The sequence below is a fragment of the Cupressus sempervirens genome, chromosome 3 (assembly GCF_028749045.1).
Source record: "Cupressus sempervirens isolate cs-2001-9-10 chromosome 3, ASM2874904v1, whole genome shotgun sequence".
NCBI lineage: Eukaryota > Viridiplantae > Streptophyta > Pinopsida > Cupressales > Cupressaceae > Cupressus > Cupressus sempervirens.
This window is the reverse complement of record NC_143120.1, coordinates 96,497,610-96,513,698: the sequence shown is the minus strand read 5'-3', so window position 1 is coordinate 96,513,698 and position 16,089 is coordinate 96,497,610. Positions and strand designations below refer to the sequence as shown.

The 16,089-nt window shown below is 33.6% G+C and overlaps 1 protein-coding gene across 3 annotated transcripts; it reads right to left on the bottom strand.

The window, feature by feature from the left end:
• Positions 1–635: 635 nt before the first annotated feature.
• On the bottom strand, positions 636–14,558 carry LOC149564955 (uncharacterized). Of its 3 annotated transcripts, XM_089818481.1 has the most exons (10): positions 14,388–14,558; positions 12,038–12,958; positions 10,387–11,629; positions 10,163–10,253; positions 9,764–9,840; positions 8,893–8,958; positions 8,662–8,751; positions 7,519–7,695; positions 1,117–1,182; positions 636–819 (listed from the first exon to the last, which is right to left on the bottom strand). In XM_089818481.1, exons 2-9 carry the CDS (start codon positions 12,520–12,522, stop codon positions 1,144–1,146), a joined length of 2,268 nt encoding a protein of 755 aa, XP_089674607.1. In that variant the 5' UTR covers positions 12,523–12,958; positions 14,388–14,558; the 3' UTR covers positions 636–819; positions 1,117–1,143. The 3 variants fall into 3 exon arrangements, with proteins under 3 accessions (XP_089674607.1, XP_089674606.1, XP_089674608.1); XM_089818480.1 differs by lacking the exon at positions 636–819 and having other exon boundaries at positions 916–1,182; XM_089818482.1 differs by lacking the exons at positions 636–819; positions 1,117–1,182; positions 7,519–7,695; positions 8,662–8,751 and having other exon boundaries at positions 8,919–8,958; positions 9,748–9,840; positions 14,388–14,553.
• Positions 14,559–16,089: the final 1,531 nt, after the last annotated feature.

Below are 16,089 nucleotides of genomic sequence, written 5' to 3'. Positions count from 1 at the left end.
CCAAAACATTGCTACAAACAAAAAAATCTACATAATTGAATTTGGACATCACTTAAAATAAATGAGTTTAATATAAGATATTATTTCATATAAAAAAAATAGAAATAGAAAGGATAATAGATCAAGAAAATGAATCCACCTACACAGAAATATATCATTTATATATCATTTATCAGTATATAATTATATTAACATATCCTCTCAAAATAAACCTAAAATTAAATAAAACTTTAAATGATTGAGTATTACACTAATAAATAGCAACTATTTATCTAAGATAGCGATTCCATTTGACATGACATATAAGAAGACTTTAAAAGACTCATATATGCCTATGTAACCTTTGTTGATGTTATAGGTGGTCATTTTTAACTCTAATGTTGTACATTACAAGGATATCTTTGATAGAAGAATCTCTTAAATAGTTTTGAAAGCTATTGTGTTAGTTAGTAGTTCTCATCATATATGTCAGTTTTGCACTTTTCTATTTTGATTTGATGGTGTATATTTATCAATTTTTTTTAATAAAATAACATTAATTGGCTATGATTTAATTAGTAAAGATGACGTTTTAAAACTTTTTTAAATAAGTAAGACTTTAATCGTTAGAAAACACGTTGAAGTCGATCAGCCAGGAACTTTAACATGCTTGAAATAAATATAAAATAAACTGCAAATAAATAAATAGTTAATAAATCAGTGGGGTTGTATCGAAATGTTCACGGAACACGTTCAAATTAATCACATGGACATGATCTCAGATTTTTAAACTAGGCAGAGAAAATCTCGTTAAGAATTGGAGGAGTTAAGTTTCCTAACCTGTAAAACCCAAGTCAAAGTTATTGTTTCAAACTAAATCAGAGGTGTAGACTATAGGATATTAATATCTATATAAAATTAAGAGTGGAAAAAATCTTGCCAGATAATCAAACCAAATTGAATTTGTTTCCTTTTGAAATGACAAAATACAAATGCAATGTACAAAGTAAGCTTTACGTGATCTTTACATTGTACAGAGCATTTTGCTTCAAAAACACCAAAGAGATGATCCAAAGTTCATGGAAGGATAGAAAAATCCATGTTTCACATAATATATTTATAATTAACATGTCCCACCTGTTACGCTTGACCATGCAGGTGATTCTAAAAAGGATCCAGAGAACTAAAGATTGCCCATGCTTCCTGCTTCACAAAAATTGAGCATTAGCTACTAACACACATTTTTCTTCACATTATAAATATATAATTGTGCACATTGTATGGACATGGCATCATTAAATCTCATAATTCTACAAATGATATAGAATGATGGACAAAGTCTATCTATCCCCACGCTTGTTCATTAGGTCAAAATGTAAGCGACACAATATTTTAATAAAGTATTAGATGTTACTATTACTCCAAGTCGTAACCCACCCTTCTAGGGATTCTATCATGTTATTTATGAAAATATAACATTAAAACTAGTGGGGAGATGAGTATTTCTATTTAGCAAGTTTCAAAATCTTTATAAAAAATTATATCAATTTTCTTATTTTAGAATAGTTTATTTGTTAAATTTCATGTTTGTAATTAAGATTACAAGATCATATTATTAAATATGATGTCACATTGTATATTTTTAATCAAGTTATTCAAATTTATATTATAGGGAAAAAAGTAAAGAAAACTTATGCACTAAATAATAGTTCATTAGTACATTAATGTAGCATCACATAACTCATTACTTTTTAGAATGAAAAAATACATTTCACTTATAAATAGTCATTATCAACACTAACAATTTATATATAATCATCATTAACACTAATTATTTTAAAATATCAACTACTAACACAATGTTGTTATAGATGTTATATATTAAGTCATCAACTACTAAACACCTAATAAAAATAAAATAATAGTTTAGCTTTTCTATTTCTCCGTCCATGCGTTTGTCGCACTTATTCTAGCATGTGGAACACACAAACTCGGATCCCATACAGGGTAGGATTAATTATAATCCTTGTTTTAGATGTAGAGCATATATTTCAAACTGAAAGTCCAATGTGATTATCTGGGTGGTAAATCTAAGGCTTTTAATTATTCGAGGATTACTTGTGCATTCAAATCGAAAATGTCTTGTAAACATAAAATACTAAATCGTTTTCAAAAAGCACATTAGTCTTTATACTGACGAGACACTTGACAGGTCGATACACACTGCCGTATATATACGCTTGCATACAATTATTGTATGAACTGGCTAGAGTGAACAACGACAGGATGTCAATGCTTTTTGTTTTTCAAAAAAATTGGAGTGGCACTCGGATAACAGTTAACAACGGGAATATGAGTGAAAATGAAGCTGCTCAATGGAGATTGTCAGAAAATGCTAATTTAAATTCTTCGTTCCCAAAATTTGGGAATTCAAGAAACCTCTTCAGTAGAAATTTGTATTGGGAAAAATGTCAGAAGTTGTTCAGGCTAATTTTAAGCATGATTTCTTAAATTGTAAGTTGAATTATGTCAATTTTTTTGGTGTACCTATTTAGATAACTGAAGAGCTTAAAGTTAAGGATTTCAACATTTGAACATTTATGGAACTCATCACTGTAGAAGTTGTGGAGTGCCAATTGGTCCAAAAGTAGCATTTTAAAACACTCACCTCATACCCATTTTTTCAGCCCCAATAGTCACCCACCAAAAAACCACCAGTACTTGTGGTTACATGTCTCAGTATTCATTATTAAATGTCTCAATAATGGTATACATATTGGTATACATATTGGTCAATCACCAATTAAGGAAGATAAAAAAATGATCAACTATTAGTACAAACGTAATCCACTATTAAAAATATCTATGACAAAACACTATCATGACTATTGATTCATTGAAACCTATGAATTACGAGATCTCTTCCCTATAACAGTGTTTGATAACACATTTCCACCAATTGATTAGGGAGATGAAATGAAATACACTTGATCACGTTACAAGAAAAGAACTTAGTAGAAAAGTAATTGGGACACAGTTTGATGCTGGTGTTAAGAGAACAACCTGAGTAAAAGAGAGGACGTGACATCGCACTGTGTTTTTCAAAAGATCGAAAATCAATGGTCTTGTAAAGAAATGCCAAATAATACAGACCTTGTCCTAACATATGAACTGAACGCTTTGAAGAGGCAATTCGCAGCCAATGTCAACTATTTGATCTGACAACATAGGCTGCTCTCAGTACTAAGCGGATGAAAATACATTACCCAGTTGGTTTTCAGTTGTCTATGTCAATGTGAAGGATGCCATACTGAGGTGTGTCCAAAAATGATGTCTATTAGATATCTGATAGTCCTGGGAGATCCTTATACTGTGTACTATTGCCACAGATAAAAGATATGGAAGAGTTGTTTATGAGTTAAAATATGTAGTAGTTTCTGATTAATGCTTTCGATTAAGATTCTACCATAAATCAAAAATAGTTCTACATTTTTTTAATTTTGATTTTAGAAAACTTGATGTCTTTAGTAGATATGATAGTCAAATTGTTAGTTATGTATCGGGTTCTTAAATCTTTCAATGGTGGGCTTCGCTGGTTAGTAGCTCGCAGGCCTCATGCCTAGCTGGGTTGCCTCCAGGTCTGAACCCTCCATCAAAAAAATTAAATTGAAAAGAAAAATTAAAAAATGTTGGACGCATTTTTCCTTGCACCAAAAGACTGAACTATTAATGGCTGATATAAAATACCAGATTTACTTGAATCTACAGCATTAATCTCAAAGGAGGTGCTGACCACCAAGTCAGCATTCTCCCTCTCGGCACTAATTGAGCCTTCAATGCTCACTGAAGGAAGACTCAAACCCCTGACCCAAGGCTCTAATGCCACTTGTTGGAAACATTTGTCATTGCACAAAAAACTCAAACTGTTAATACCTGATACAAACATCAAATTTACCAGAATCCACAATACGAATCTCAAAGAAAATACTGACCACTATATCAACAATCTCACAAACAATAGGTACATTTCAATCTTGCGAAAAAAATAAAAGCATATTTCAACTATATAAATGTTTCTTAGAATAGGCTAAATAGAGTCTAGATTTGGAAATAGAAACATCTAGGTGGCCTCGATGATCACCATTAAATGTCTTTCTGGACCGCTCGTTCAATCCCTCTTTAAAAGAAGAATGCAAAGTTTCTGGGTATCCATTGACAATAAAAAATATTACACACAATTTTATCCACTAGTTTAACAAATCTATCACATATACTTGTTTTCCCTTTGTCTAGAAAATTTGGATATGGCATTTAGGCTAATGCAGATCTAATTTATGTCCATGCTTTCTTGGAAAAAAAAAATCAAATAAATTAGAACCAAAATTCCTAAACTATAGTACCAAACACTTAATTTTGTAACACTTCCAAGTTTTATGTGTCCCATGAATCTGGTCAATTTATCAGAGATCGCTCAAAAATCTCATTTGCATTTTAAGCATTTTATACACTAGGATCTAAAGCCCGCGAAAGGTAGGCATGAATCACAATAAATTTTAAAAGTTCAATTAAAGGGCACTGATCTAATAGGGTTAAGTTATTGCCTCCTCATTTTAAGAGGAAACTATATCTCATAAAAAGATTGGCTCTTATAGTTTAAGATTGGTGGATCACATTTAAAATGTTGATGGAAAACTTTAAATACGATTTAGAAATAATATCAATTTAAAATATAGATTGTAGAAATATCTTTAATTTCAAGAATGCTGAAGCATACAGATGTATAGTCTTATTTATGTTCTATTTTGTTTTCAAATGAATGATTTTAATGACGTTAGACTGAACAGTGTGAACATTTTGAATCCAATTAATAGAATTAACTAATTATATTGGACCACTAAACATAGACATTATAAATTGCAATGCTATCTAAATACGATAAACTAATTTATATTGGACCACTAAGCAAAGATATTATAAAATGCAGTACATGCATTGTGAACTTAGGGATTAAAGAGGTTGAGATTATTGTATTGAATTTTTCTTTATCAAGAGAATGTGTTACCAAAAATAAAGTTGAACGTTAACTAAGAAGTTTATGATGGAATTCCACCCCTATTTTGAAGTGTCTGCCGATGCAAACTGAAAGAATCAGCCTCGTAGAAGCGAACAGTGTAAATGATAGCCTGACTTGTACCTATACGTGTTCAAAGTTCCCAAATACTTGTCTTTAAGTAGAAAAACTTCCAAATAAAAGCATGGGAAAATTCAATTACTATTGAATTATTCATGTTTGTTAAATCAGCCCATGTTCATTTTAAAATGTCATCTTTACTGGCATATGTTTTATATGTACTAAACTTTCCATTTTTTATTCTAAAATCAAAGAACTGTTGGACAAAAGAATTTGTAGATTAGGAATTTGAAGAATTTTCGTCAATAGAAAACTAAAGAGTACGACTCAATCTTGTTATTGTTAGTTTCATTCTCTAAGATAAAAGTTTTAAATGATAAAGACTTGAAAGTCTAGGCTTAGAACAAAGTTTAGAATGTGTAACTGGCAATATTAAATAAATTCTACTATCTTATGTTTCTACTTAAACACACTAATTTACATGAAATAACGATGGATATTATTTTTCTCTCCCTTTACACATTCTTCAAAAAATTGAGTTTGACAATCTTTCCCTGTTTAATGTTCGAGTACTTGATATCCTATACTCTCAGTTTCTAACACCATCCATGTAAATGCAATGTACCATGATCAGCCTCATCTATGAGAGTTATGATATCAATGCCATGTAAACGGAAAGCTATTGTAATCAGCCTCGTCGATGTACCCTAATCAGCCTCATCTATGAGAGTTATTGATATCAATACAATATAAATGGAATGCTATTATACTCGGCCTCGTCTTTGAGAGTAATTGATTATAGCGGACAACAACATGTTAGAATGAAGCAGTTTGAGGATGAGATTCAATAAAGACATCTCTTCGGATATATTTGGTCTTCATTAATTGACCGAGTGACTTCATTGTGATTTGAGAATATTTCCTTTCAAGAGATGGCAGTTTAGAAAGCATATATAAAGAAATGGGGATATATAGAGAGAGTGGAGTGGGGAGGACAATTAAAAATAAATAAAAATATTAACCAAATCACAAGCTACCCATGTGAGGGAGGTGGATATGAATATAACTTAGAGGTGGTTAACACCCATGTTAATTTTTTCAACCATAGACAGCTTTGCATGAAAAGAATAAATGAATTACCATTTGAAGCTAAAGATAGACAATAGACCAAGAATTGATTTAGATATCATCCCTGAAGATGAATGTTACCTAAGGTTGACCATAAGAAAAAACTCGTCATTTCAATATGCAAGGTTTCCTAGAGTCCACACTAAGAGTGGATGATGTTTTGGGTCTACAAGAGTTAGAAATTGTTTATATTCATCCATTTATTTTTCTTACATTGGACAAAGGCTTCTTACAAACCCTTTATGGCATTGCATAGGATAGGCATCTCAGATTTGGATAAGCTTGGTCTTGTGAAACCAATCTTGGAAGCGAGTGGGCTCTGCAATTTTAGTGTGCAGAGTCCCAGAGCCTTAGTCACTGAGGACTTTTTGACAAATATATTGCCCACTTTTCAAACTCTTGGGAATTATACTCTTAGCAGAATCTTTTGCAAAGGGGTTGCTTTCAATCAGAAAGATCAAAGGAAGGTTGCAAGATGTAGAGCAAGCGGCTGTCCATCTGCTGCAAGAAGAGGAACTGGCAAGTTTTAAAATGTCGTCTCCCTCTTGAGGACTCGACTTTATTCAATCATGATTTAGCTTTTTGTTGATAACTTCATGGTAATCCTTGACATTTTTGGGGAAAGTCATAGCCTCTTTATTCTCTCGCTTATTTCTAAGTGTAGCAATACCAAATTCATTAGACAAGATTGTTGTACTTGTTGTCATTGTTCTTCTTGAGATTTGTAACATGGTTTTAGCGCCTTCTGTGTTTTATAAGTCTAATAGTTGTATCTAGTATTGACAGATCGATCTTTTTATGCAACAACAACCCTAAGTTGTAACAATGATTTTTTAAGCTTTAGGTAAAGCTAGAGTCTATCTTATAGTTAAGGGGTTGGGCCATGTCAGTGGGCTTTACTTTGTTGGTGAAGTTATACAGTTCAGAATGAGCCTACCAGAAATAAGTTTTATTGAATGTAAAGCTACAACATCATTAAGGGACCAGGTTGGGATAACCAAACCTCTTAGACAATAGATACCCCTCATTCCTCCATTCTCAATCAAAAACGTTTCAGCCTATCTGAATTGATATAAAAACCCTCCACTAAATAGTTATTAAAACTAGTCATCAAAACTCTTTAAAACTAGTCATCAAAGTTCTTTCAGCTTTCATGACTATTCATTAAGCTTATTAAATATGGTATGCTCGTTATAAAACTCACAATTAACCTATGAAAAAACAATAATTTTATTTGCATGACAATCAGTAACAAGCTTACAGAATTGTAGTCTAATTACCTGTAGAATGTTGAAGACCTTTTCGGCAATGTATTTTTGTTGTAAACTTGCACCTTTCTGTTGCAATTTATCGGGATGGACACACAACCTTGCCTTCTGATACGCTTTCCTGACAGCAGCTCCCTCAATAATCTCAATAAGGGGAACTGGCCTCCATCCACATTCTGGCCAAAGTACCTATAGTAACAATGCAATTTAGAAGACAAAGCATTAACGTTATATCTAACGAAAGAATTCATAGGAACCGATTTCATCAACCTTCTATATTGTGACAATACAAAGGTTGGGTGTAACTTTGAGTTTGGAGGAGAATCTGATTCTGTAATTGACAGTGGGAGTTTTATTTGTGTGAATTGTTCATCGATCAGAGGTAAGTCAAGAAGTGAATATTAAGAGCTCTCCAGCAGTAAAAGGAAGGTTTCAGGTTAAATGAATAGCAGCTCTAACAAATGGCGTCAGACTCAGGATAAGAGCTCCAAGCACTTGACATGTGGCTTAAGAGCTACAAGCACTTGACATGTGGCTTAAGGGGAAATGTTGGAAATGAATATTAAGAGCTCTCCAGCAGTAAATGGAAGGTTTCAGGTTAAATGAATGGCAGCTCTAACAAATGGCGTCAGACTCAGGATAAGAGCTCCAAGCACTTGATATGTGGCTTAAGGGGAAATGTTGGAAATAAGCCATACATGGACCTAAGAAGGACTGGTCATGAAGACCAGTAGCTCAGCGCAGTTGGTAGACCACTCCAGGAACAAATGGAAGGTTCTAGGTTTGAGTCTTAGCTGGTCCAAATATGCCACACATGGACCTAAGATGGACTGGCCATGAGAACCAGTAGTTCAGTTGGTAGACCACTCCAGGAACAAATGGAAAGTTCTAGGTTTGAGTCTTACCTGGTTCAAATATGCAGCAGCTCTAACAATGGCAAATACATTCGTGGAAAACAAAAAGTTCAAACTCGGACCAAAATCCTCGAACTCAACATATGAATATTTGCATTTTGGTGAGAGTACTTGTGTAGCCTTTCATAAAAGAGAGAATTTATTTCTATTTTACCTCATACTACAAAATGTAGATACAAATATATGCTTGTCATGTCATGAAATAACACAAATTTGCAGTGTCCAAAGATGAGAAATTTACGTATTGTAGTGTTGAAAGTAAGGCACGAATGTTGCCTTCCTTGCCCGCTGACCAACGTTTTATCTCAATATCCAACTTTTCCGAAGTTTTCTGCAAGGCAAGATTACATTTCAATAAAGAATTACCATATTGAATGTTTTCAATCGAAAGGCAGAATGCCATTCTATGAATAGGAGAAAACAAACAAAGCATGAAGAAACAAAGACGGAAAAAGAAAAGCCCATTACGTACAGTCTTCTCTTCTTGTTCTTCTTCAATTTCCAATTCTTTGTGCTTCTTCTCAACCAATATTTTGGACTACAATTATAAAAGTACAAAACAAAGGTTACAAAATATCGTATTACAGAACTCTACCGTTAATCGCAGGCTTTCCTATGTATATCAGTTAGCAATCAAACAACTTGGGAGAAGATTTAATGCAGAATGGGCGGTGAGATAACCAATCATGGTGCCAATTAAAAGCAATAAAGTATTATGGCACTGATGTGCTTGTCACTACGATAGTTACAAAAAGTACAAGTACAGAGTTCGGATGAAAATTTGAACGGAACAAAGATCAGAGTCACATTCTCATCTCCTGTGGCTATCTAATCTTCATACCACCCATATCTTTAGTTGGACGGACAAAGTTATATTGATTGTTTCTAGATATACTGAATATTGTTCAAGTAAAGCAAAGAGGCAAAATGCAAACCCAATATCGCCTCTTTCAAAAAGGCAAAACGCAAACCAAATATATCTAATGAACTACATTGTTCACCTACACACTTGTATAAGCATTGTCGATTCCCTTTCTTTCATTGTCTATTGTCTTTACATCAAATGATTTGTTGGAAAATTACCACAATAGAGAAACAAATTTAGCAGCTCAGTTAAGGAAAACTTAAATTTGCCAATAAGGCCATCATTCAAAAGATATATAAGAATGAAAATAAATGTTCTGCTTGAATTTTGCATAGATTATAACTTTTTCCTCGTCTGCTATTTTCTATAGAAAATAACTGCTATCAAGAAGATAAATATGTATACATGAATCAGAAAAGGCTATGTCTTTCAGGAGATATTCATTTGTAACTTTGGACTTACTAGCTGCATAACATACCACACGCTCTTTAGTTCGAAGATGGCGCTCCTTCTCAAATCTTTTCCTCCGGCTTTCTGTAGTTTCCTTCTCAGTTACTGCATCCAAAAAGAGCCCAAATTGTGACAGTCAACTCAAAATAGTAAATACCATACATCTCCTATCTGCATTTTAGCAACTCGTATATCCCCTAAAGTTAAAACATTGCTTTAGGGAGGAAACTTAGTTAAAGCTCTGGTTTGAGGCATTGAAAATTCTCTCCTGTAATGTGAATGGAAGGCAAATTCTATGGAGGAAACTTAGTTAATGCTCTGGTTTGAGACATAACCGAAATTATTACCGAATTTATTAAGTGTTACCTAGTTAAAATTTTAGACTGCTGTCCTCAACAAAAGAAAGAAGTTGTAACCAAATATGCACCTGCATTGTCGTCTGATGCTAGTGGCATTTCTCGGAAAATCACTGGTTGTTCATGGTGCCATTTCTCTATCCTATTAGAAACCTCCTTCACCTTCATATTTGGTGGAGATGTGCAACAAAGTAATGTGTTAATCAAACTTTAGCCAGACTAATATTTTTTTATGGGGAGGATAGATAAGAAAAAAGACTCACAGTTAATGGTATAAATTCATTTCAAAACATACCATAGTCGAAGGATCAATAGCATAAGGATCCCATGGCGCTGCCGTCTTGATTTCTTTGATTAAATCTTCTTTAGCATCTTGATTCACTGCTGGAGTTGGAGTTGGCCATGCAGATGTTTCGGTTATATGTTGTTTAACTGGCATTCTGCTGGACTCCCTGCCCCTTCCCTTTCCTTTGTTGGTTTGCAATGCTTGCATTTTAACTTCTGCTTCGCTGAGAGGATCAAAATTATACGTCTTCTGTAATAAACTCTGCAGTCTCAATTTATTGCCTTTAGCTTCGTGATTCACATGTTTCATCGGCCTATTTGGAAGAGATTCGTTTTTTGCACTTTCCATTGTTTCTTCCATTGAAGAAATCAACAGATTATGAGCGTTGCTAGCATCTATTTCAATCTCCCTTTCAGGAAGAAAAGCTACAGTCTCCCCTCTCTTGGTGTCAATCTCGATAACGTATGATCCAAGTTCATCTGATTCTTCACCACTGTCAGTGCCATTCGTGCTAAGTCGTTCGGTTCCAATCTCTTGGCTTCCTTCTTGTGCGCTAGAGAGCCCAATGTTTGAATTAATTTCTCTGGTCGAGGAAAACCCCAATGAGTCCACTGAAACGAATCCCCTGTCTTTATTTGAATGCAACCCTTTGGACTCCTGAAACCAATCTCTACAGCTCCTTAACTTGTGTTGTAACTGAAGATCCTCAAACGGGGAAATCGCCAATCGTTGAAAAGGCCCACTGCTGGCTGATAATCGTGACTTTTGAAAACCATTGTCCTCCTCTCCTGAATTAGATCCTTTATGCTTTTCTACACCCAGCTTAGAAACTCCCCCACTTATATGCTTATCTAATCCTTGGATATTTCCCACCAATTCATCGTCAGATGTATTGCTGCACGATGTAGTTTGAGCAGTTGAATAGAGCTTCTCATTGCTTAACCTAGCTGGGCTCCCTGGTATAGATTCGCCCGGCTCCAGAAAAGTTCGAAAGCGTGAATTAGAACTTCGTGGAGGAAACACACCAAGTTCTTGCTTCTTTTTCGGCCCCTGTTTGCCCTCAGATAATAATTTGGAGGGTTTTGTGCAATGTGCAAAAGGAATTTCCAGAAGATCAGAGGAAGGATCTGGTGGAGAAGACTGAGCACTAGACACAATGGAACTATCATTGTACAACTTGTAAGGACCACGATGCGAAGATATGCCAAAAGATGGATACTCTGCTTGCTTCGTGGAGTTGTTTACAGGCTGCCTGAACAAAACAGGGCAACAATTTGTCTATTTTTAGTTAAAGGAAAGCAAGAAAACTAACGCCGATATGGAGAAACAGAGTTTTTTTTGTGGAGAAACTCAACAGAATGTGCTGACATGCAAAAACGGTCAGGTGATTTTTCTAATTCGTCTCAACATTATACGACGAAATACAGAATTTTACGATCGTTTTCCCTAAATCCTGTGTTTAATCTGTTTTGTCATAATTAACATTGTTCCAAAAAGTTTGTGGATGTGTATTTGAGTTTACCCATTCGACTATAGGTTATGAAGATTTAGGACCGAAATATACTCGAATTCAAGCATAACTTCTTTGAAAATCAACTGCCGAAAATCGAAAAACTAAATGACAATTGTCAAACATGGTTAAATAATAAGATCAAAATACCTGAGCTTTGGGGCCAACGGCGATTTATTGTCCAAGGCCTTATACTCAATCCTGGGAAGAGGAGAATGGGCAGGGCTGGGATTCCTGGATGTTGATCTCGAAGCTACCGAACACTTATCAGACATTTCTCCACCATTAGAAACAGTATCTCCACTAAATATATCATTGTAGAATTCGTCACTAACATATCTTTTCCTTGTTTCTCCGAACACAGGAACCTCAGACTGGCCTAGGCCTGAAAACCCGCCTGAAGGCTGCAACAGTGAATGAGCTTTTCGAGGGTCTTTGAATTGCTTCAGTGCAATATACTTGGGAGGGCCCCCAAATACATCACTGAAATCATCGGCCGAATCAGAGGACCCTGTATATGAATTTCTTGCTGAAAGCTTGGGTGATACATTTGCACTAAAACTTGTCATATTCAATGTCCCGATGCCTTTTAGAAAGCTGTAGTTCATTGCTCTGTTATACTCGTATTCTTCCATTTTAAAAATAATCCGGACAAATTCCAAAGCCAAAGTGTTTCCTTATCGGTTGGCCTAAATTCTTGACCTCGATTATTCAGCTAATAATTTTCAGAAGTAATAGTGAAAATTGTTGGATAATACTAAGTTGACAGAGCAACCAAGCTAAGAAAGCAGACAAAATAAATTGCAGGGCCCAACGGAATCTTTCCAATGGGTTTTAGATGTTGACCATACAAATAATATGCTTCCTGAAGCACACCTTAAACGTAGTTATCACCCATTTTGCACCATTCAATCTTCCTACCATACTCATCCCCTTCAGAACTGATGGAGGATCCAAACTTCAATCCAACCAAACTTTCGGACAGTCTGTAAAGCATGAAGGTTTATATTCAAGAATCTTTAAGATTTGGGCACAATTCTCATTTCAGAGTGTCTGTTTTTCCCCTGGAACCTGTCAGTGACAACGGATGAAATGAAATTATTATTAATAGGAAATCTGTATTGTTCGATTTTCTGCGCATATCTACAGCAAGAAAACGCCAAAAGGAACAATTTTTTTGCAGAGTATGAAGCAGTTGAATAACAATGTCTCTTTTGAATAGGGTAAAACAATTCCTGACTAAATGCCAGCCAATAGCGGATTATTTGCAACTTTTTGAACCTATTCTGACATGCAAACATACATGACCAGGAAATGTGAACAAATGCTGCTTATTTAATTCTTCTGACAAAATTCAATGCCGGGGAATTCCCCGGCAACATAGTCAATCAATAATAATTTTAATATGGTGGACATCTTGATGCTATTCGAAGTTTTTCTAAATGCTTGAACAGTAAGAGCTTCACAAGTTTCCGATAAATTTAGGTTTCACAGATTAAAACCACAACTAAGGATGTCGAATATTGAAATTATTTAATGCATTTAATAAAACTTTATTTAATGAACATTAAATTTAAGAACAGCAGTCAAAACACATTCTCAGACGAACATGATGTGTGATTTGAGCGCACTATTTACAGGAAGTATCTAGCATATTTAAGCGCACAGTTGTTGCCATATCAGCTCAAAGTTGTTGCCATATCAGATCAGTGCACAGTATTTAGTAATAGGAGCTCAAAATTTTAGATCGCCATTATTTTTCTTCATACTAGCTGGCTATTTTTGTCGTTACTAATCAGAGCGCAAATTTTTGTGGAAGTAAGTTTTAATTTTTCAATTTAAAAAAAATTCACTTAATTTATTGTATAACACAAATGTTTTAAAGATAGGCCCAGAATTTTGTTGTCGATCATCGTTTTATTGTAGCCGATTAGAACTTAATTTTCCAGAAAATGAGCTTGAAAAGCTTTCTCATCATAGATCAGAGCACAAATATTTGTGAAAGTCGGCTTTGAGAAAAAATTGTCATCGCAATTTAGAGAATACTTTTTCAGAAAATTACTGAAACAAATTGTGTGGCGATTAGAACAAAATGAAGTAAAATCAGATAATGTACTTAATCCATTATAAAGCTCAAATATCCTTAAAAATTTATCTTTCTGAGCTAGAGCACATAATGAGACCTTAATTTTCGTCTAAACAATTAAAACACAATTTTTTTTTTAAAGTGATCTCAAAATCGTCGTTGTCCATTAGAGCACAAAATTCCCAAAGCTAACCTGGAGAAATTTGTCACTTCCAATCAGACCATTTCATTTTCAGCATTCAGCACAATATTATTAGTTAAAGGCAATATTATTAGGACATAAGCCCAAAATGTCTACACAACCATTATTTTGAACCTTCAATTCAGAAATAAACCCTGATCTCGGCTCCAGAACAGCACTGATTTTCAAAATCTTGGTAGAATCCGAAAAACTATAGGAAGAGTTTTACATACCAAATTTTAAGTCATATGCCAACCGATTAGCATCAAATTTGATACTGAAATGAAGCTCATATCCTGAGGAATCCGCCTGTGATCTTTCCTTCACGATCGACATTTCAGAAAGCTCGCATTTCCCTGTTTTGTATAGGGACTATTCAAGGCATACGCGAAGATTGTTACTTTCATGCGCAGCTTTGGGAATTTCCCTTACAACGATAAGTTAATGTAATCGACGATTAGTTTTTACAGATCTGACGGCTCAGAGCGAGCTCCGGAAATGCGGGGTAGAATCCAGACGTTCTTTATGCTGACTTGCGTGATGTTTAGTGAAGGAGTCAAAATCTTTTTCGTTTTAGTGTATAATGTAGTCATTATAATAAAGTTTTAGCTTTCCCACCTCCAATGGTGTTATGATTAGATGAACATGCCTGCTCTTTTTTATTTAATCTATGGCCTCCATGGAGACATCATTATTAGAGCACGGGCATTATTCCTTTTGGCCCATTTTATTTGCCCTAATCTTCACTACGCTAATAAGGGTGGGGTCCTCTACGGAATGTCATTCCAAATTTTCATTTTATTATTAGGAATCAAGATTTGTGATAGGTGTGGTAATTTAATTAAAAGAAGTTACATTTGATATAAAAAAGAGGCATATTAGAGATCTAGAATGCAAGATGATGTTTGGACACATTTTGCAAAATGTTTTTTCAGGTCTTGGTATTTTATAGAAGAGGTTTAGAATGTCTATGTGGTGGTCTAGTAACTAGCTCAGTTGCCTCGCTGATCTGAACCTTCCATAATTTTTTTAAAAAAGTTAAAACAATTTTATGAATGAAAAATCCTTTATCAAAAAAATAAGTTATATTTTTACATAATTTTAGTAGAATAATATTAGTATGTTAGATACTATTTTATGAATAAATCTTTTATTGAAAAAATTAATTTCCTTACAATTATTAAAATTTAGAAAGAAAATCTGATCACATTTTCATAAATATATATATTGTAATAAGATTATTATAAGAATAATTATAACAAATTTTTTTAATATAAAAATATATATTATTTTTAATTGATATTTTGATTCTTCCAACTTTTGTATATTTAAATATTCCATTTAACTCATTTAAGTATTCATATATATTTTACATGAATCAAATATTTAATATAATAAAAAGTTATGTCCTTCGTGAGCTAAATATTTAAAATAATTAAACATTGTTTGCTACATAATTCATTAAGAATAATAATATAAAAATATTTTACCTAATACATTTAAGTCTTCCTATGGACTTTAGAAAAGCCAAATATTTAATATAATTAAACAACTACAAATGATAGTGTCTTTTGAAGGAATGGACAAGCTAGCAAATATACGAAAAAAAAATCTTCCTCGTCTAAAGAGTTGGTACATGGTATCAACATTATATGGAGAGATAAATAGACATGTCTACGAAAGTGCTCCCTCATCCAAAATAAAGATGTGGATGACTACTAATGTCCTTGAATTAAAAAAATATTCTTAGATTGGATATTTTAATGATTGGTCACCTTGCGAGTTGTTTTAACATGTTTTTAAATATGCAGCAATTTTTAAAAAAATATATGATTACTTTTCATTTCAAATATATTCTTTGTATATAATATTTTTATCAATATAATTATATTGATGTTTAATCAATTTTAATTGTTAGAATTATTATATGAATGA

Bases quoted from the DNA above. Each gene is read 5' to 3' on its own strand.
- LOC149564955 (XM_089818481.1), bottom strand. From the start codon at position 12,522: ATGGAAGAATACGAGTATAACAGAGCAATGAACTACAGCTTTCTAAAA. The intron at 10,254-10,386 runs GTATGTTTTGAA...CCAAATATGAAG, and splicing joins CTATTGATCCTTCGACTATG to GTGAAGGAGGTTTCTAATAG. The intron at 9,841-10,162 runs GTGCATATTTGG...TTTTGGATGCAG, and splicing joins AGCATCAGACGACAATGCAG to TAACTGAGAAGGAAACTACA.